This window comes from Saccopteryx bilineata, chromosome X (assembly GCF_036850765.1).
Source record: "Saccopteryx bilineata isolate mSacBil1 chromosome X, mSacBil1_pri_phased_curated, whole genome shotgun sequence".
Classification (NCBI taxonomy): Eukaryota; Metazoa; Chordata; class Mammalia; order Chiroptera; family Emballonuridae; genus Saccopteryx; species Saccopteryx bilineata.
This window is the reverse complement of record NC_089502.1, coordinates 109,538,000-109,559,986: the sequence shown is the minus strand read 5'-3', so window position 1 is coordinate 109,559,986 and position 21,987 is coordinate 109,538,000. Positions and strand designations below refer to the sequence as shown.

At 48.5% G+C, this 21,987-nt stretch overlaps 1 protein-coding gene across 1 annotated transcript in view; it reads right to left on the bottom strand.

Annotated features, from left to right (window-relative positions):
• Window positions 1-1,766: 1,766 nt before the first annotated feature.
• BCAP31 (B cell receptor associated protein 31) overlaps window positions 1,767-21,987 on the bottom strand; it is a 34,104-nt gene continuing 13,883 nt past the window's right edge. Inside the window, exons 5-8 of the mRNA XM_066250400.1 lie at window positions 5,060-5,195; window positions 4,074-4,191; window positions 3,212-3,312; window positions 1,767-2,170 (exon numbers count right to left, since the gene is read on the bottom strand). Of these exons, the coding sequence (XP_066106497.1) occupies window positions 2,135-2,170; window positions 3,212-3,312; window positions 4,074-4,191; window positions 5,060-5,195 (391 nt within the window). The 3' untranslated portion in view covers window positions 1,767-2,134. The remainder of the gene's footprint in view (window positions 2,171-3,211; window positions 3,313-4,073; window positions 4,192-5,059; window positions 5,196-21,987) is intronic.

Below are 21,987 nucleotides of genomic sequence, written 5' to 3'. Positions count from 1 at the left end.
GGCCTCTAAGCCACCTGCAACAATACCACCCAAGACTCAGAAAACATCAACATCACAAAAAGAGAACCTGACAGAAATTGGGCTGCTTGGCCAGGCCAGGAGAGCTGTGGGCAGGCACCGTTTCCTAAGGAAGCGGCCCCCTGAGGTAGGAGCTTAGGCCACAGGGAGAGGCAATCTAAGGGGAAGAGAGGCAAGAAATGGATCAGCCAGGGGCCAGCCCGGTGGGGATGCTAGGGTGCAGTTAGCTCAAAGAGGAAGGCCGGCAGAGGAAAATACCTCCAGAGCAACCGGAGGGGCTGCTTACTGCAGCTAGACCCCCAGTCTAGACTGGGTGAGTGTCTCATTTTCCGCTTGTTTTTTGGGGGGGGAGATAAGAAGCATCAATTTTTCATTGCAGCTCCTTAGGTGTTCATTGATTGCTTTCTCATATGTGCCTTGACCGTGGGGCTACAGCAGACTGAGTGACCCCTTGCTCAAGCCAGCGACCTTGGGTCCAAGCTGGTGAGCTTTGCTCAAACCAGATGAGCCCGCACTCAAGCTGGCGACCTCAGGGTCTCGAACCTGGGTCCTCCACATCCCAGTCTGACGCTCTATCCACTGCACCACCACCTGATCAGGCTCGCTTTCCACTTCTAAGAGTCTGTCACCTCTCTCTAAGCAGCCTTCTCTCTTTCTGCCCCAGGGCCTGATGCCAAGGGGGCTCAAGGCTGCCTGGGGCTGGCCAGGGAGGAACCCAATTCCATGCTCTTTGGACTCTGGTCTCTAGAAGTTTGGAGAAAGGAGAGTTCAGGGAGGCTGTGGCCATCAGGGAACACTTCCTGGAAAAGCAAGACCAGCCTTCAGCCTTGGCATAGCAACCAGAGGGTGTCGCCTAGAGGCCCCTCCCCAGCAGGCACTATCCCAGAGAAGTGGGAAGAAACACACTGGAAAAAGGAGCCACTGGCCCAGGCTGGCCAGGGCAGGAGGAGGGGACCACAAGGCTTGCCATTAGCACCACCTTCAGGGAACCACCCCAATTCCAAAAGAAAATACCCCCACCTGCTCCCTTGGCCCCCCGCCCAGTCCCTGAGGCTGGCAGCCCCAGCCACCCCTGGCCCGGCTCCTCAGGCTGACCAGAAGTACTAGGCTCTGCTTGGCAGAGGCCACCTGCAGAAGCCAGCCTAGGGGGATGCCGAGAGACAGTGGGCAGAAGAGCAGGCTCTCCTAGCAGACTGGAACGCCCAACATGTTCTCGGAGCCACACCCAACCAATCCACAGCCCTTTCCCTCCTCCTAGCTCTGCCCTGGGCCAGTCGTAGGTCAGTGCCAAGGGCAAGTCTCCTCTCTCAGCCAGCATTACTCAGAGGTCATCCTGTAAACCTTGCAGGCAGGGGAGGGCAGGGAGTAACTGGTGGCACCTTGCCATGTTCTATCTGTCCTAAATGTGATGAATAAGACCTAGAGGAGGCAGGCGAGTGTGCCACCAGGAAGACCCACCAATGTACTGAGTCTAGAAAGCTTCCCTGTGCCAGATGGCCAACCCCCATGGAGACCCCAAATGGCCATAAAGTGCAACCTGGCCTGGAGAGCGGGAGGCAGAAGGGCAGAGTGGACAGGTATGAGCCTGGGCTGAGCCTGGGATGGGGAGCCTTTAAGGATTAGAGGAAGTTGAAAGTACCTGAAAAGGCAAAAGGCAAAGACTGGGGGTCTCTGTCAGAGCTACCACTCCAGGGAGGGGAATAAAAAGGCCTCCTTGCAGCCTCAGTTACACGCATGCACTGTGGACATACCATAACAACTTTTATTGCCAAGAGAATTCAACTCTGCCTGCTCCGCCCACCCTCCTACAGGACCAGCAAAATTGGGTGGGGCCTTGAAATTCCGAACATCAACGAGTAACAGAAAAAGGGGACTCAACCCAGCAGGAAGCAAGCCCCACCACAAGGGTTCCAGGTGCCCACCTTGCTCCTGGGCAGCCCTCCTGGCAACAAGCCTATCCTAAGCAGGTGGAAATCCGGTCCCTTGTGGGTGCTGGGAGAACAAGGAACTGTAAGCGGCGATAGGGAGCAGGCAGTGCAAGTGCTGAGGGAGGCCTGGCTCTCAGGAAGCAGCAAACTTGGGCCAGGTCATAGCCACAGGTAGGGAGGAGGGACCCTCACTCCTTCTTGTCCGTAGGACCATCTATCTCCGCCTAAAAAGGGACAAAAATCACAAAGCGCTGGGGTGGTGCAATCCTCCCCTTTGCCGTTAGCCCCTCCACCCCAGAGGCCCAAGATGACACCCCTTTTCCCAAATGACAGGTATCCAGGTGAAAAAAGGACCCCACCTTCAGCAATACCCAAAGGCCTGCAAGAGTGGGAGTAGCCTCACCCTATCGAAGTCCTCAAACCTAAGCCCAGCTGACCCCAGACCAACACTTCCTCTTGGACCCCACCCAGCTCCTGCCCCCACGCCCACAGCAGCCTCGGCTTTCCAGAACCTCCTGAGTCCCTCAGAGGCACTGGTCAGGTCTTCCCCATTCTGCGTACCTTTTATAGTCCCTGCTGGTGAGTCCGCCCTACACTGAGGCTGCTGGCTCCCTCTCCACTGTGCTGCTGGTGCCCAAAGTGCCAAGACAAGCTATCAGAACTCAGAAGTGTTTACCTGGCTCTCATGCCCAATTTCCAGGCCACCTGAGCTTTCAGATGCATTCTAGTCTGAGGACTCAGACCAGGCCTGGGGGCACGGGTGATGGCAGTGACTAGCACCTGTGCGGGGGGGGGGGGGGGGGGGGGGGGGAATACCCCGAACATTTTGACCCCACATCACCCTGCAGCCGCTATCGAGAGAAAACCTGCAACTAGTCCTGGAGCTTCCCATGTATGTCTCTGTCTGCTGAGGACACTTCAGTGAACTTGGAGTGCAATCAGGGGCCCCACATCACACACCAGGGATGGGGGGTCACATAAGAGAAAAAACTGCTCTCAAGGGCACTGATTCTGGGCATGAGGCCAACCCCACTGACAAGACCACCTTAGTAAAGGGCTGCAACCTGCAAGGTCACATCCTCCTGCCCAAGAAAGGGTTCCGGCTGCTGGGCCCACTCAGCAGCAACAGAGAAAGTAAGGGGGACTAAAGGAAAGGGAGCAGCACCCACTGCCAGAGCCTCTTGAAGGGCCTCCGCGTGCACAGGGATAAGGTGGTGGGCTGAGAGGGGCCTCCCACCCAACAAAGCAGGCGGAGGTGTGCTGACCTGCAGCTTCCTGTGTTCCTCCAACAGGCGGTCGTACTCCTTGGTCAGGCCCTCAGACTGCTTCCGCATGGCCAGAGTCTCGTTCTCAGCTTTCTCCAGTTCTGGGGATGAGGCAAGTGATGAAGACAGGAAAATGAAAAGATAGGGACTAGGGAGAAAACCCCCGCTTGCTGTTGACACCAAGTACAGGCCCCGAACTGGTCCCCAGTGAGCTCTAGGAGACCACTATTCTCAAGAAATCTCTGCTGGCTACCTTGAGAGCCCCCCAAAATGGAGAAGTTGGCCAACAAAGCTGGGAAATGTGGAAAAACACCAAGAAACCCTCAACCCCTTTAATGAAGGTACCCTGAGTGACTTTTGGCAGGGATGATTTCAAAAAGTTTGAGGGCATGGGACAAACATTGTGAGAATGTTTGGGCTGAGAACAAGAGGCAAGGGGCAGAATCCCAATCTGGGAGCTGCAAACAGGAGAGTTCTGTTGGAGAGGCCTTCAGGAAGGAACATCTGGGAACTCGCAGTGGGGTTTTTGGGAATATCTCAATCAGCTCTCATTTAGCCTCCTGAGTTATTTCCTTCCCTACCTGCAAGTCCCTGGTGACAACGATGCCCATACCCCATGCTTGGCCCTGGGTGAGATGCTCTGGAATTAGTACACAGGCCTCTGGGACTCTCAGGGCCCTCCTTGGTGGGACCACGCATGCACTGCTAAACCACTGTGTGCCTGAGCTGGATGAACAGGTTGCCATTTGTTTGTTTTCACCCAGCTCCTGAGCCCACGTTTGTTATTAATACTTTGGCACGAGAGCAGTGGTGGAGGCTCCAGACTTCTGGGGGCCGGAGTACACCTGAGGATAATGCTCACTTTGCTTGTTGATGGCCAGTTCATCCTTCAGCTTCTTCAGATCATCCTTCAAGTTATCGCACGCTAGCTCCAACGTCACCTCCCTGGCAGTCAATCCGCCTCCACCAACAGCAGCTTCCTAGGAAGAGTGCCAAGGGCCTGGTTACTTGGGAGGGAGAGAGGGTGAGAAGGAACAGAGGGCAGGAAGCGAGGAAGGGAGGTACTCCAGTACCATCCTCCCCTACTGAGCTGTGATTCCTCAAGCTGCCTGGGCACTTGCCCCTTCGGAAATGTCAGCACAGAACTGGGCCACTGCTTGTTTCCAGCCACCCGGCAAAGGCCAGAGCCAGCAAGGCCACCTGTTGCAGCTCATAGGCCACATGCCCTGCCTACCCTGGCCTCCAGCCCTGCCTCCTTTCTCACCAGCTCCTCAGAGTTTACCAGTTCATCCAATGACTCAATTTGCTGTCATGTGGGGATTGCTGCCAGTCACTTCCAAGTGACCAATGCTCCTCCACCTTCTCCCCAGGCTTCACAACTCACGCTGGCCAAGGAACCCCAAACTCGTCCCTGCCCGTCCAACTCTATCCTGCCTCGGAATCCAAGCCCATCAGCTTCCTTCCCAGCTTGGCTCACACCTCACCTCTTCTCAAGGGCCTTCTAGGACTGGCCACACCCCATGCCTGCCTTGTCTCCAGCTGATAATAATGTTCTTCTGTGCTAACTTGCCCACAGCTCACAGCACAGGGCTCAGCTCACTAGGGAGTGAGTTTTAGCAGGAAAGAGTCTGGCCTGAACAGAGCAGGTAGAGATGAAAGAGCAATAAGAGTAAACCTCTCTCCCAGATCCCAAGCCTCCCCCCCATGCCTCCACTGAGACCTGCCCCCTCTGCCCCTCCACCCAATTCTTTGGCTTTTCCAACCACCACAATGTCACTGATAGCCACACAGTGGCCACAGTGGCCCATAAAGAATGTCACATGGTGGGGTCAGGCAGGCAGAACTAACCTTCTTCAGCTGGTCATTCTCTTCCATGTACTTCTTGGCCGCCTCACTAGCACTCTCTGCCTGCTTTTTAAAGGCTTCATTGGAGGCCAGCAGCGTGGCCTGCTGGGAGATGAGAGTCACCAGGCGTCTAAGCAGGCTGTGATTGTTTACAAAAGGGAGCAGTGAGCAAAAGAAAGAGGAAAAAACAGCTACCATGAGTTTCTCTTGGTTACTCCCACCCCACGCCTGCCTCCAGTCTAGACCTGCCCTCTTGGATTGCCAGGGCAGCCAAGCAAGACACTGCAGGCCTGGATCTGCAACACGAGGGGAAAGGTGGACCAGGAGCTGTGCTCGGCACCAGAATGATTAACATTGCCCCCAAATGGCAGGCCCAGGAAGCAGGGGCCTGACAGGACACCCAGGCCAGGTGAGCTACAGCCCAAGGGCCTGGAACCCGGCACTTGCCAGGTCAGGATCTGGAAGTACCAGAGAAGCCAGAGCAGTGCCATTTTCCTCCTGGCAAGGCCAGGCTTGCCCTGGTAAACAAGAGCAGTTAGTGCCTGGGAGCACTTCCAAAAGGCCAGCCAAATCCTCATACCTTGTAAAGTAGGTGTGATCATCAACCCCACTTCACAGAGGGGAAACTGAGGCTCAACACACTGGAATAACTGCTCAAGGTCAACAGCCAGAAATGGACGTGGCTAGAATCCCCACTCCTGTCTGTCTGATCCCAAGGCCCTAGCTGGGAATGACTACACATTCTAAATTTCCAGGAACCCACTCCCAGGCCAACTGAGATGGAAATGACTCTTCTCTCCCACCCCCTTCCCAAATGCATTCTGCAGGCAACTGCCAGAACACATCTGTTAGGTAACATTGCCACACTGAGGTCCTCTGGGGCTAGGGGTACAGAAACAAAGAATCAGTGCCAGACCAGCCATGAAAGGCAAAGAGGCAGCAATTGAGGGCACGTGCTGCTCCATTTCCTGAAGTCACCCTTAAATGGTTAAAACCATGTGGTGGAGGTGGACAGGATTACCTTACCCACACGCCTAGGGCAGGAACCCAGGCCAGTCATAGCCTAGAAGAAGGCATGCTATGTATAGGAGCCCTGGAGAAAAGAGAAAGACTCGGCTTATCCAGGCCCATTTCCAGGCCAAGCTGTCCTATACGGACCCACCAGCTAGCCTTCGTGAGGGTCTCATGGACACCTCCTACTCAGACACCCCAAGGGAAGAGGAAAAGCAAACAAGGTAAGCTCTCACTGACAGAACACCCAGGCCTGAGGGCTCAGAACCTGACACTTTCCAGGTCAGGACCTGGACATACCAGAGAAGCCTGGGCCCTGGCAGAACCCATCAGAAATAAGCACTCAGAGGGAAGGAGGCTCCAAGAAACATAAGAAGCCCACCATACTTCCTGGTTTGAGGACAGATTCTAGGGGCCCCTGGCAGTACTGGGAGAGCCAGGCCACTGGTCCCTGGCAAGAAGGGAGAGTTTCCAGTGACATGTGCTCTCTAAAATTAGCAGCCGGGACCTCGTGGCCCAGGGCTCAGGTTTCCCTTTCCCAGCCCCTGCCTACCCACCAACCTGCCCCCCAGTGGGCGGGAGCCCTGGAGATGGAAGGGGCTCCCAGGTAACCCAGAAGCCAGACAGAAGCATCGTACCTGACTCACAGAGGCAGTGGAAGTCACTGGAGGGGCCCAAAAGGAAAGGCAAGTCTGACTAAGCCCTAACCTCCCAGCACAGAGCAATCAGGCCAATCCCCAGCTGGCATAGGGAGGGGGAGGGCACGTGTGCCACCTGGTGGACCCAGTAAGCAAAGCTGGAGAGGCAAGCCCAAGGGTGACACTTCTCCCTAGCCTCCCTACCAACAAAACTGGGCAGGCAGCTGACTGGGGCAGGACTCCAGCAGTGCTGTTAGTGACCATAAGTGCCATCCCAGTTACCCAGGGAGGTTGGGCCCAGGGTGGTGATGGCAACGATGACAGCAGCAGCACAGCAGGGACCCATCTCTCTTCTGTGCACTCCCAGCCCGCCCACAGCTATGAAGCACCAGGGTTGCCAACAAGAGCCCGGGCACAGGCAAACACACAGAACCCAGCACAAGAGCCAACCAGGACACTCCTGAAGCCTCAGCCCCACCTTAGCTCTCAGCCCTTAGGGTCTCCCCCTCAGCGGAGGGCAGGCAACCCCCAGCCTCACGTGTGTTTCATGTCATTTTTTTTTGCCATCCACATCCTCTCTCTCCCTTCCTGTCAGATCTGTTCCTCCAACCTGGCCCAGGAAGATTCTGAGTAATTCTTCCCTCCAGGAACCGCATTGCTCACCGTTCTTCCTCCCCGTTCTTCCTCCCGCCAACACAAGCCACTCCCCCTCTTCTCTTCGCTCCATTCCTAAACCTACGCCAACATAGACCATAGCCCGGCCAAGCCATTAGCAGGCCCACCAGTGCCATAACCACTTGATCCAAGGAGCAGCCTGGAGTCCTGGAGGGTACTCACTCTGCAGCACTTGGAGCAGTTGACAAGTCTCCCTCACAGATTGCTCCCCTGCACTTGATTCAAGCAACCCTGGCTGCTCGCCAATCTCCTCCCTGTCAGTGTTTACCTCAGCCCAGATCCTAATGCCCAACTGCCTACTAGACCAAGGCCCCTGAGTGTCCCAAGACACGCCCAACACAGCCTGTCCACGAGGGCCAGACTGCCCTTGCACCTCCCAAGCTCTCAGGCCTGCATCCCACCTTAGGCATCCCCACCCCCCTGCCACTGTCTAGTCCTGTCCAAGTCAATTCCAGACAAACTTACTCTAAATCATGCCCATCACTGCTTCTGTCCTGGGTGGTTTTAAAAGCTACTAACCAGCCTCCCCTCTACCTGAGACTGCTTTGCAATCCATGCTCTGAGGGAAGCCAGAGTGATCTTTCTCCAAGATGATCTGATCATGTCACACTTCTGCTTCCATCCCTCCAACGCCTGCCCTCAGCCTTTGGCCTGTGGCTGGCACACAGCTCTCTGTTCTAATAACACCGAATCACCGGTCCTTTTGGAACATGCAGAGTTTGCACTCACCTTGTCTTCCTACCACTGCACCCAGCCCTCCAGTCTGCAATGGCTCCTCCCCTTCTGTTTGCAAACTCTTGTTGATGACTCAAGACCCAGTTCAATCACTACCTGGCCCCCAAAAGCCTCTCTGACCCTCCCCTGTCCCCCATCTGGCTGCATTGTTCCCCTTATCGTCACTCTGCACCATTTGTTCCTTCTCTGGTTGCCCAGCTACCAATGCCTTCAGGTAGAGACTGTACCTTTGATCTCTAGATCAATCCCCCAAGGCCCTAGAGATGACCTCCCCACTTTCACATGTGTGAGGCTATTGCTCAGGCTAGGGCTGGATGCAGGTCTGGCCTGGCTCTTCCCTGACCTAGCTGCACTGAGAGGAACACAGGACACAGAGCTTGCCAGTATAGCAACAGGGTAACAGGAAACAGCAGCAGGAAGGCACCATGTCAGACCCATGTGGATGAGCAAGCCAGGCTTGTGACTGGAGTGGTAGCTGAGAAGGCACTCAGGGAAGCACACATCACCACGGCCAGGATGAGAACCCAGTGCCCTGGACCAAGTCCATAGGGTGCTCCTGCAGGGCCCTGGATTAAGTCAAGAGTAGCGCTCCCTAACAGGCCAACTAGGCCTGCCCAGGAGCCAGCTTTCTAGAACACTCACTGGCCCTCACACACTGGGCCTCGTGCTGTTGCACTTATTCTACACTTCCCCATGATCCTCCACCTCCCAATCCCTCCCAAACACATCAATGCACCCTTGTGTGTTCCCTCAGTGTTGAGTCTCCACCGAGCCCAAGAAGGAAGGAACTGAGTTCCAGGTTCTCCAAGTCTCAACGGCCCAGAAGATGTCAGACTGGGAAACAATGACATACTGATTCTCCTTCTCCTACTGGTCTCCATCGTCCTCTGCTTTACCATCCAAATACTATTATGTAGGTTACTGCTCTTAGCTACCCATTTCTGAACAACAGGTCAGACAGAACTCAGGAGCCAAAAGGATTTCCCAAAGGTATAGTGCTGACAGAGGGGCCCACATTGTGGGTTAAATGAATCCAGTGACAGAGGGAAAAACCAGCACATAAACCTTGAGAATCCAGATGTGTCCCTGGCAGACTAATGTCATCCCCAAATTCCTGAATTCAACACAGGTTTCTTGGTAAGATGTTTTTGGACACTGAGCGGGACTCTCATGCTTTTATAAAAGGTTGAATAAACAAGAGAAGGCAGAAGAAAGCAAATCTCTGTATGAATACTAGAGAAACAGGGCCAAGCATATCAAGTGTGGGAGATGTGCTTCCTATGTTTTGCACCAATCCTGTCTCCCTCCTGTGGGCTTAACAGGAGTAGGAAGGAACAAGGGGAAAGGTCCTTCCAAGTCCCAACTGGAATAGTCTATGGCTTTGGTGGACCCCCATCCCTGTTGCTGATCCTGCCCACTTAGTATTTATCATACATCTCTTAGGTGCCATGCCCTCAGGTGAGTTGAGTCACTCAATCCTCTGGATCCCACCATAGCACAGACAGATGGACAGCTCCCCTTCACCCTGCTGTCCTTATGCAAGGGGGAAATGGTGTCACAGCGCCACCTGTTGGCTCTCCAGGCGGACTACAGCCCTGCCCCAGGTGGGGCTCCTCAGGGTGGGTGGATTCTGGGTGGACCTGCTGCCCCAGTTGTTCAGGAAAACACAGGAGGCTGCCCTAGGAAGGAACCAAAAGCCAGGTGATGCCCCAGGAAAGGCTTCAAGCATAGAACTCTGATAACAGGGAAGAACTACTCTAGGAAACACTCACCCTGAAGAGCCAGGAGTCATGAAAATAAGGAGGCAGCAAAGCTGAACTCAAGATGATCCAGGGATATGGGGAGGTAGGAGAGGGTAAAGGGGGGACAAATGGTAATGGAAGGAGGCTTGACTTGGGGTGGAGAACACACATACAATATACAGATGATGTGTTATATATACACTTACACACCTGAAACCTATATAATTATGTTATCCAATGTCACCCCAATAAATTAAAAAAAAAAAAAATCAAGTGACAATCGTCCCACAGGGCTGTTGGAGCACATCTCAGCATACCCATTCTGCCTTCCTCTTAGCCTTGGAGCAGAGGTTGTAGAAAATGGGGAGGGGAAAATCCCCTGTGCCAACTCCAGCTAAAGACCTAGGTGGCTCTTGGACACCCTAATGACAGCAAAGTCAGATACAGGGGGAGGACTCAAGAGGCATGCACCCCATCCTCCCAGTATCTGCCTGTTCTGCACCCTCTTGAGCTGAAGAGAGCCAATGGACAGGACAAAGCTGTGTTTCTAGGGGTTTTGTAGTATGCCTTCTTGCGGCCTGACCTGTGGTGGTACAGTGGATAAAACGACGACCTAGAACACTAAGGTCGCCAGTTTGAAACCTCTGGCTTGCCTGGTCAAGGCATGTATGGGAGTTGATGCTTCCTGCTCCTCCTCCACCTTCTCTCTCTCTCCCCTCTCTCTAAAATGAATTTAAAAATCCCTTTAAAAACACAAGCACTGTGTGTGTGAGGGAGAGTGCGGGACTGAGGCGGTGTGTGTGAAAAACTGTGGCCACTGGCGGAGTCAGGGGGAAGCGGCAAAGCCACCCAGGAAAAAAACAAAAGGCTGCAGAGACTCCAAAGTGGCTCTATTAGGAAAGGAGATCACAATTGGAACAAGCCTACAAGCCATACACAGAATGGGAAGGCAAAGAATCAAAAGTCATATGCTTCAACAAGACAAATCCTCAGAAAAAGTCCTAAAAGAAATAAAAGTAATCAAATTACCAGATGCAGAGTATAAAATAATGATTGTTAGGATACTTAAGGATCTCAAAGCTACAATGGATGGTCTTAATGAACACCTCAATAAAGAAACTGTAAGCAACAAAAAGGACACGGAAATCATAAAGAAGAACCAGACAGAAATGACAAACACAATGTCAGAAATGAAGACTAGACTAGAAAGAATTAAAAGCAGGCTGGATGAAGCAGAGGATCGAATCAGCGACTTAGAAGACAAGATAAGGAAAACCACAGAAGCAGAACAGCAAAAAGAAAAGAGGATCAAAAAGTCTGAGGAAACTCTAAGAGAGCTCTGTGACAACTTGAAGAGAAACAATATCCGCATAATAGGGGCTCCTGAAAGAGAAGAGAAAGAAAAAGAAATAGAGAAATTGTTCAAAGAAATTATAGCTGAAAATTTCCCTAAATTGATGCAGGAAAAAGTCACACAGGTTCAAGAAGCAGAGAGAATGCCATTAAAAAAGAACCCAAAGAGACCAACACCAAGACATATCATAATCAAAATACCAAAGCTAAGAGATAAAGAATACTAAAAGCTCTAAGAGAAACAGTCCATCACCTACAAAGGAGCCCCCATAAGGATGACATCGGACTTTTCAACAGAAACACTTGAGGCCAGAAGGGAATGGCAAGAAATATTCAAAGTAATGCAGAACAAGAACCTACAACCAAGACTTCTTTATCCAGCAAGACTATCATTTAAAATTGAAGGAGAAATAAAAAGCTTCCCAGACCAAAAAAAAAAACCTCAAGGAATTCATCACAACCAAACCAATGCTGCAAGAAATGTTAAGAGGCCTGCTGTAGACAGAGGCCTGCTGTAATACATACATACATACATACATACATATATATATATATATATATATTTACTTATTAAAAGAGCAAGGTAGATTTAAAGAAAAAAAAATGGCAATAAATATCAATAATAACCTTAAATGTAAATGGATTAAATGCTCCAATCAAAAGACACTGGGTAGCTGAATGGATAAGAAAACAGGACCCATACATATCCTGTCTACAGGAGACCCACCTCCAAACAAAAGATACACATAGATTGAAAGTAAAAGGATAGAAAAAATATTTCACGCAAATGGAAATGAAAAAAAAAAAAAGCTAGGGTAGCAATACTTATATCTGACAAAATAGACTTTAAAACAAAGACTATAGTAAGGGATAAAGAAGGTCACTACATAATGATAAAAGGAGCAATCCAACAGGAAGAGAAAACTATTATAAATATCTATGCACCTAATATAGGAACACCGAAATATATAAAGCAGATTTTGATGGACATAAAGGGAGAGATCAACAGCAATACTATAATAGTAGGGGATTTCAATACCCCACTAACATCACTAGACAAATCCTCAAAAAAAGAAAATTAAAGAACGCATGGTACATTCTCTAGGATAGACCACATTAGGGCACAAAAGTGGTCTCAACAAATTTAAGAAGATTGAAATCATATCAAGCATCCTCTCTGACAAAAATGGCATGAAACTACAAATCAACTACAACAGAAAAACTGAAAAACACTCAAACACTTGGAAACTCAACAGCATATTATTAAATGGGTAAACAATGAGATCAAGGAAGAAATCACAATTTTCCTTGAAACAAATGAAAATAAGCATACAACAACTCAAAATCTGTGGGACACAGCAAAAGCAGTCCTGAGAGGGAAGTTCATAGCATTACAGGCATACCTTAAGAAGCTAGAAAAAGCTCAAATGAACAACTTAATCCTGCAACTAAAATAACTAGAAAAAGAACAGCAAGTAAAGCCTAAAAGAAGTAGAAGGAAGAAAATAATAAAGATCAGAGCGGAAATAAATGATATAGAGACTAAAAAAACAATACAGAGGATCAATGAAACCAAGAACTGGTTCTTTAAAAAAGTAAACAAGATGGATGAACTCTTAGCCAGGCTCACCAAGGAAAAAAGAGAAAGGACTCAAGTAAATAAAATTAGAAATGAGGGTGGAGAAGTAACAGACACAGCAGAAATACAAAGGATTGGGCCCTGGCCGGTTGGCTCAGCCAACCGGTAGAGCATCGGCCTGGCGTGCAGGCGACCCAGGTTCAATTCCCGGCCAGGGCACATAGGAGAAGCACCCATTTGCTTCTCCAACCCCCCCTCCTTCCTCTCTGTCTCTCTCTTCCCCTCCCGCAGCCAAGGCTCCATTGGAGCAAAGATGGCCCGGGCGCTGGGGATGGCTCCTTGGCCTCTGCCCCAGGCGCTGGAGTGGCCCCGGAGGGGAAGAGCATCGCCCCATGGTGGGCAGAGCGTCACCCCTGGTGGGTGTGCCAGGTGGATCCCGGTCGGGGGCATGTGGGAGTCTGTCTGACTGTCTCTCCCTGTTTCCAGCTTCAGAAATTAAAAAAAAGAAAAGAAAAGAAAAAGAAATACAAAGGATTGTAAGGAAATACTATGAAGAACTGTATGCCAAAAAAGTAGACAACCTAGGTGAAATGGACAAATTCCTTGAAAAATATAATTTTTCAAAAATCCATCTGGAAGAATCAGAAAACCTAAATAGACCGATTACAACAAATGAGATCGAAAGTTATCAAAAAACTTCCAACAAACAAAAGCCCTGGGCCAGATGGCTTCACAGGCAAATTCTACCAAACATTCAAAGAAGAACTAACTCCTATCCTTCTCAAGCTATTTCAAAAAACTCAAGAGGAGGGAAAGCTTCCAAGCTCCTTTTATGAGGCAAGCATAATTCTGATTCCAAAACCAGGCAAAGACAACACAAAGAAAGAAAATTATAGGCCAATATCCCTGATGAATATAGATGCTAAAATCCTCAACAAAATATTAGCAAACCGGACCCAGCAATACATGAAAAAAATCATACATCATCATCATGTGGGATTTATTTTGGGGAGGCAAGGCTGGTACAATATTCACAAATCAATCAGTGTGATTCATCACATAAACAAAAGGAAGGAGAAAAACCACATGATAATTTCAATAGATACAGAAAAGGCATTTCATAAAATACCACACCCATTCATGATCAAAGCTCTCAGCAAAGTGGAAATACCTCAACATGATAAAGGCCAGCTATGACAGACCCACAGCCAACATCATACTCAATGGGCAAAAGTTAAAAGCAATCCCTCTAAGATCAGGAACAAGGTAGGGGTACTCCCTTTCACCACTCTTATTTAACATAGTCCTGGAAGTCCTAGCCACAGCAATCAGACAAGAAATAAAAGGCATCCAAATTGGAAAAGAAGTAAAACTATCATTATTTGCTGATGATATGATACTGTACATAGAAAACCCTAAAGTCTCAGTCAAAAAACTACTGGACCTGATAAATGAATTCAGCAAGGTGTCAGGATATAAAATTAATACTCAGAAATCAGAGGCATTTTTATACACCAACAATGAACTGTCAGAAAGAGAAATTAAGGAAACAATCCCCTTCACTATTGCAACAAAAAAAATAAAGTACCTAGGAGTAAATTTAACCAAGGAGGTTAAAGACTTGTACTCAGAAAATTATAAAACATTGATAAAAGAAATCAAGAAAGATACAAACAAGTGGAAGCATATACCGTGTTCATGGTTAGGAAGAATAAACATCATTAAAATGTCCATATTGCCTGAACTGTGGTGGCACAATGGATAAAGCATCGACCTGGAACGCTGAGGTCTCCAGTTCAAAACTCAGGGCTTGCCTGGTCAAGGCACATATGGAAGTTGATGCTTCCTGTTCTTCCCCCCTTCTCTCTATCTCTCTCTTCCTAAAAATAATCAAATAAAAATCTAAAAAAAAATTTTTAAATAAAAATGTCCATATTACCCAAAGCAATTTATAAATTCAATGCAACTCCGATTAAAATACCAATGACATATTACAAAGATATAAAACAAATATTCCAAAAATTCATATGGAACCAAAATAGAACACGAATAGCCTCAGCAATCTTGAAAAAGAAGAATAAAGTGGGTAGTTTCACACTTCTGGATGTCAAGTTATACTACAAAGCCATTGTACTCAAAACAGCTTGGTACTGGCATAAGAATCGGCATATAGGTCAATAGAACAGAACAGAGAACCCAGAAATCAACCCGCACCTTTATGTACAATTGACATTTGACAAGGATAGAAATGGCATACAATGGAGTAAAGACAGTCTCTTTAACAAATGGTGTTGGGAAAATTGGACAGCTACCTGCAAAAAAATAAAACTAGATCACCAACTTACACCATTCACAAAAATAAACTCAAAATGGATAAAAGACTTAAATATAAGCCATGAAACCATAAGCATCCTAGAAGAAAACATAAGCAGTGAGCTCTCCGACATCACACACAACAATATATTTGCTGATTTTTCTCCACGCACAAGGGAAATAAAGGACAGAATAAACAAATGGGACTATATCAAACTAAAAAGCTTTAGCACAGCTAAAGACAATAAAAACAGAATAAAAAGACAAACCACACAATGGGAGAAAATATTCGACAATACGTCTGATAAGGGGTTAATAACCAAAATTTATAAAGAACTTGTAAAACTCAACACCAGAAAGATAAAACAATCCAATCAAAAAATGGGCAAAAGAAATGAATAGACACTTCTCCAAAGAGGACATACAGATGGCCAATAGGCATATGATAAAATGCTCAACATCACTAATCATTAGAGAAATGCAAATTAAAACCACAATTAAGATATCACCTCACACCAGTCAGAATGGCACTCATCAACAAAACAACACAGAGTAAGTGCTGGCGAGGATGTGGAGAAAAGGGAACCCTCCTGCACTGCTGGTGGGAATGCAGACTGGTGCAGCCACTGTGGAAAAACAGTATCGAGATTCCTCAAAAAATTAAAAATAGAACTGCCTTTTGACCCAGCCATCCCACTTTTAGGAATCTATGCCAAGAACACCACATCAATGATTCAAAAGGAGAAATGCACCCCCATGTTTATGGCAGCATTGTTTACAATAGCCCAGATATGGAAACAGCCCAAGTGCCCATCATAGATCAAATGGATTAAAAAGCTATGGTACTTATACACAATGGAATACTATGGGGCCATGAAAAAGGAAATATTACTTTTTGCAACAACATAGATGGACCTGGAAACTATTATGTTAGTAAAATAAGCCAGGCAGAGAAAGAAAAATATCATAAGACCTCACTCATTTGAGGAATCTGACAAACAATATGAACTGAGGAGCGGAATAGAGACAGAGGCGGGATCAAAGGGTCCAGATGGAAAGCGGACAGAGGGGAAGGGGATGATAGGATAATAGGATGGGATGAGAGCAGAAAAGCAAATCCTAGAGAGAAGAGGGGAGGGCATTATGGGGAGGGGGATAGGGGGTTGTACTGGGGAACACGAGGGAGGGGAGGTGTATTCGGGGCACACTAGAATCTATGTAAACACAATAAATTTTAAAAAAAGAAATACAGCCGATGGATTTTGTATAAACTGGGGGACAGAGAACAATTGAAGAAGGTCAGACAATCTAGGCAAAAATACTGAGACCAGTTGACTTCAACTAAAACATGCTGTTAGCCCACCTGGCTACCAGAGAAATAACCCTAAAGGCAGTGCTCAGAGCCTGAGGGTGGGTAACTACGTAAAGATTAAGAGGTGGCGGCCCTGGCTGATTGGCTCAGTGGTAGAGTGTCTGCCCTGTGTGTGGATGTCCAGGGTTCGATTCCCAGTCAGGGCACACAGGAGAAGCACCCATCTGCTCCTCTACCCTTCCCCCTCTTCTTCCTCTCTGTCTCTCTCTTATCCTCCCACAGCCAACACTCCATTGGAGCAAAAGTTGGCCCGGGCGCTGAAGATGGCTCCATGGCCTCCACCTCAGGTGCTAGAATGGCTCCAGTTGCGACGGAGCAACGCCCCAGATGGGCAGAACATTGCCCTCTGGTGGGCATGCCAGGTGGATCTCAGTCGGGCACATGTGGGAGTCTGTCTCTCTGCCTCCCTACTTCTCACTTCAGAAAAATACAAAAAAAAAAAAAAAAAAAAAAACACCACAAAGAATAAGGTGGCTTCAGCTATGCTGTCCAATACGAAGGCCACCAAATCCAGCTCTTCAGTTACACAAGCCACACTCCTCATAGTAAGTGTTTCCATCTTGCAGTGATGGGTTTAAAGGGAGCCCAATGGTCCCTTCCCATCCAGAACCCTATTCTCCACTCCTCCACCCTCAGCCTTTAGGCCTCAGAGGCTAGAGTCCTCAGGCTCTGAAAAAATGGGGCTTTCCTAGAAAGGTAGGCTTTCAGTGAACTTGGAATCAAGAAGAAGGAACCCCTGCTTGCTTGGTACCTAGCCCCAAAGGTTAGTCACTATTTTAGTATGAAAAGAATTCTTTGGCCCAAATCAAGTAGATGAGCGGACAATCTATATTTTAAAGGAAGTCACTGCTCATTCTGACGCATGTCAGATAGTTCTTCTTGGATTCTTCATAGGGAAGACCTCCCTCCTACTTTACTGCAGACCCCCTTTCATCAATGCCCCTCCTAAGCCAAGGGCCCATAAGACACTGGCACACTACTGTAGGTGGGGGGAGCTTGGCTTGGTGGGTACTAGCATTCAATGGACTTACCAAAAAGGCTCTTACCAGTACCTAGAATTAAAGTACTTATATTACCAGCCCTGGCCAGTTGACTCAGCAATAGAGGGTTGGCCGGCGTTTGGAAGTCCAGGTTCGACTCCCGGTCAAGACACACAGGAGAAGCAACCATCTGCTTCTCTACCCTCCTCTCTCTCTCTCTCTCTCTCTGCCACAGCCATGGCTTGAATGGTTCGATTAAGTTGGACCCAGGCACTGAGGATGGCTTCATGGCCTCGTCCCAGGTGCAGAGATGGCTCAGTTGCTAAGCAACAGAGCAGCGGCCCCAGATTGGCAGAGCATCACCCGGTAGGGGGCCTGTCAGGTGGATCCCGGGTGGGAGTACGTCTCTCAGCCTCCCTGCCTCTCACTTCACTAAAAAAAATAAAAAGAGTAGTACTATTATCTTTGTATTCTTAGAAAATGATGGTATCCAACAGATGTATTGACCAAGTGGAACTAAAGGCCAAAAATCCCTCTCTGCCTGGCTTTCTATGGCAGTGTTCCTCTATTTAAATCACTATCTTTGGGTAGACCCAAGCATTGGGGTTTTTATTTTATTTTATATATATAATATATATATATATATATATATATATATTTAATTTATTCATTTTAGAGGGGAGGGAGGGAAAGGGGGTTGGAATAGGAAGCATCAACTCCCATATATGCCTTGACCAGACAAGTGCAGAGTTTTGAACCAGCAACCTCAGTGTTCCCAGGTCGACACTTTATCCACTGCGCCAACAAAGGTCAGGCTATATATATATTTTTTAATTTTACTGAAAACAGCAATTTTTTTAAAGATTTTATTTATTCATTTTAGACAGAGAGGGAAGAGAGAGAGAGAGAGAGAGAAGAGGGGAGGAGTAGGAAGCATCAACTCCCATATGTGCCTTGACCAGGCAAGCCCAGGGAATCGAACCGGCAACCTCAGCATTCCAGGTTGATGCTTTATCCACTGCGCCACCACAGGTCAGGCCCAAGCACTGGCTTTTTAAAATAGCATAGTTACATTACCTAGATACCAATTTAAACAATTGTAAAAACCAAAACAAAACCCTGCAAGGTAATCAGAGAAATGTGAATATGCACTAATGAGTTTGTGTTATTAAGAAGTTACTATAAAGTTCTTTTTTTAATGTCTATTTTATTGACTTAAGAGAGAGCAAGAGAGAGACAGGAACATCTGTTTCTGTATATGCCCTGACCAGGGATCAAACAGGCAACCTCTGCACTCCAGGACAATGCTCCAAACAACTGAGCCATCGGGCCAAGGCAAGTAAAGTTCTGGTAGGTGAGATGTTAGCGTGCTTAAGATTTTTTTTTTTTTCCTGAAGCTGGAAACGGGGAGAGACAGTCAGACAGACTCCCACATGCGCCCGACCGGGATCCACCCAGCACGCCCACCAGGGGTGACGCTCTGCTCACCAGGGGGCGATGCTCTGCCCCTCCGGGGCATCGCTCTGCCGCGACCAGAGCCACTCTAGCGCCTGGGGCAGAGGCCAAGGAGCCATCCCCAGTGCCTGGGCCATCTTTGCTCCAATGGAGCCTTGGCTGCGGGAAGGGAAGAGACAGAGAGGAAGGGGGGGGGGGGGTGGAGAAGCAAATGGGCGCTTCTCCTATGTGCCCTGGCCGGGAATCGAACCCGGGTCGCCTGCATGCCAGGCCGACGCTCTACCGCTGAGCCAACCAGCCAGGGCCAGATTTTTTAAGTCTCTCTCTTTTCAGAGCATTGAAGCAAAATATTATTTTACCTGTACATAGGATATCTGGGATTTGCTTCCAAGTACTCCAGAGTCAGGAGACAGTGAGGGATGGGGGTAGATAAAACAAGATTGGCTGGGCAATGTTTACTGCTAAAGCTAGGTAACATTCACAGGGACCATTCTATTCTGCCTCTGCATGTGTTCACATTTTCTACATCAACTTAAGCAAGCAGTCTGCTCTGAGCTGAGAACCCCACAGAATCACCCAACTGGATGCCCAAGGCCCTGAGGACACCTCAGCTTGCCTGCCTCCAACCCTTTTTGCCTTTTTTTTTTCTTTTTTCTCTTTATGCCTCCAACACTTGTTTGGCCTATACCTGGGGAAGCCCTTCCCCGAACCCTCTGCACTTGCTGCAGTACCTGTCTTCTCTGTCCCACTCTACTCTGCCACCACCCTGTATCCAGCCCTGAACATAAGACCCCTGAAAGCCAAGACTGGGCCTTGCTTTCCATTCCCTACTCAGGCTGGCACAGCCTACCACACAAACAGGAAAAAATCCCACAAAACTCTATAGTAACTTCTTGCAGTGATACTGATAAAAGCTACCATTTATTAAACACTTCCCAAATGTTGGGTGCAATGCTGCAATCATAACCTGAGTCAACTCGATCCTTACACTAATCTCCTAACACAGTTATCACCATTGTTGCTCTACAAATAAGAGGAAAGGCTTGCCTGACCAGGTGGTGGCGCAGTGGATGGAGCGTCGGACTGGGAAGCGGAGGACCCAGGTTCGAGACTCCAAGGTCGCCAGCTTAAGCACAGACTCATCTGGTATGAGAAAAAGCTCACCAGTTTGGACCCAAGGTCGCTGGCTCGAGCAAGGGGTTACTCGGTCTGCTGAAGCCCCACGGTCAAGGCACATATGAGAAAGCAATCAATGAACAACTAAGGTGTCGCAGCGAAAAACTAATGATTGATGCTTCTCATCTCTCTCCATTCCTGTCTGTTTGTCCCTATCTATCCCTCTCTCTGACTCTCTCTCTGTCTCTGTAAAAAAAAAGAAAAAAAAGGAGTTGAGAAACACTGCCTTTGAGAAACAAGTTCTCAGCTCAGTTTAAAAAAAAAAGAAAAAAAAAGAGGAAAGGCTCAGAGAGGGTAAGTGACTTACTCAAAGTTACACAGCCAGTAATAGACTCATGATCCAAAACCAAGCCCAATTCTAAAACCCACTTTCATCATGCAGCATTCCTGTCCTCTGGGGTCCTAGAGGTATGTCTTCACTAGCCCTCCTGGGATTCCTGCCATCAGCGCTTAGATGTGGAGAGACCGAAGCAGGCAGTCATGTCCTAAAGGAACTGGGTGTCAGGCTATATAGCAAAGATGCTATGAAGGCACTAGAAGCAGGAGGTGGTGGTATCGGTTTGACATGACAGAAACGTCACTTGGCTGTGGGAGCAAGGTTGGCAGCAGGAAGTCCCGTCATGGCAGTGGTTCCCAGGCCACTGAGGAAAAAGCACTCAGGAGGGGAGATACCTAGACTATGAAACGGAGACAGTTTCAGTTTTACAAAATGAATCGAGTCCTGGAGGTTGGTTGTACAAAGTAAGCACGAACTCAACACTACTGACATGTACAATTAGAAATGGTTCAGATGGTCAATTTGATGTTAAGTGTACTTGGACACAATGTTAGAAAAGCACAGGAGCAGGCAATCACATGTGATAAGACAGAGGAGAGGCAGAGTATCCCCAGGCTTTTGGACTGAGAGTGTGCCATCCTGCTGACCCTCCCCTCCTCCAGCCTGGTTTCCTCATTCCTTCAGATGGGGCTCACTGGCTCCCCTCCCTCCTGTGGATGTGTGCATGCAGGTGGTCATCTGGTTTCCACCACAGCTGCCACACTGCAGATGTCCGCAGCAGAATCACCACCATGTCAGCCTCAGAGGATTGGCGTCCCTGTTAGCTCCTCTCCTATCTCCCATCAAACCTCCCAAACACATACGACCACGCCCTGGTTCAGCCTGCCAGTGTCTCTCACCACTCCAGCAACCCCCAACTGGGTCTCCCTGCTCCCAGGTTGTTCCACTCCCTCCTGGGCACTGTTGCCAAGTATGAACATATAACTCTGACCACAGCACAAGGCCCCTGAAAAAACACAGCGCTCCACCACATGGAAGTTGGGTACAAACTCATTCAAGAGCCTGGGCCTTGGGCGGGTGTTTCAGTGGATGTGCCAGAGATTGTGGGTTTGACCCCGGTCAGGGCACACATGAGAAGCAATCAATGAGTACACAACTAAATGGAACTAAGTGAAATGAGTTGATGCTTCTCTCTTAAATAAATGAAAAAACTTTTTTTAAAAAACCCTCTAGCCTGTCTCTTGCCACTCATGACCCATCCACCCTGCTCTGCCTCCCTTCCCAACTTAACCAGTACCTACGAAGATTTAGGTACTGAGTCAGTGACTGGCAGTGAGACATGTGCAAACACAGACAAGGAAGAGACAGATAGTAAGAGGAGCATGGACACTTTGGACAGGATCAGGAGGCCCACAGACCTGGCCTGGCAGCCCCAGCCTTCACCAAAAAGTACTAAGGCTCATCAGCTTTTGCAATAGCTCAGTTAGTAACTCCTAGGGAGCTGCAATGAGCCACGACCACAAGCATTTCAAGTTCCTGTTCGCCCTATCACCACAGACCTTTATGAACCTACACGTATATTTACAAATGCTTCCCTTGTAAAAACTCGAGTCCCATTCAAGTCG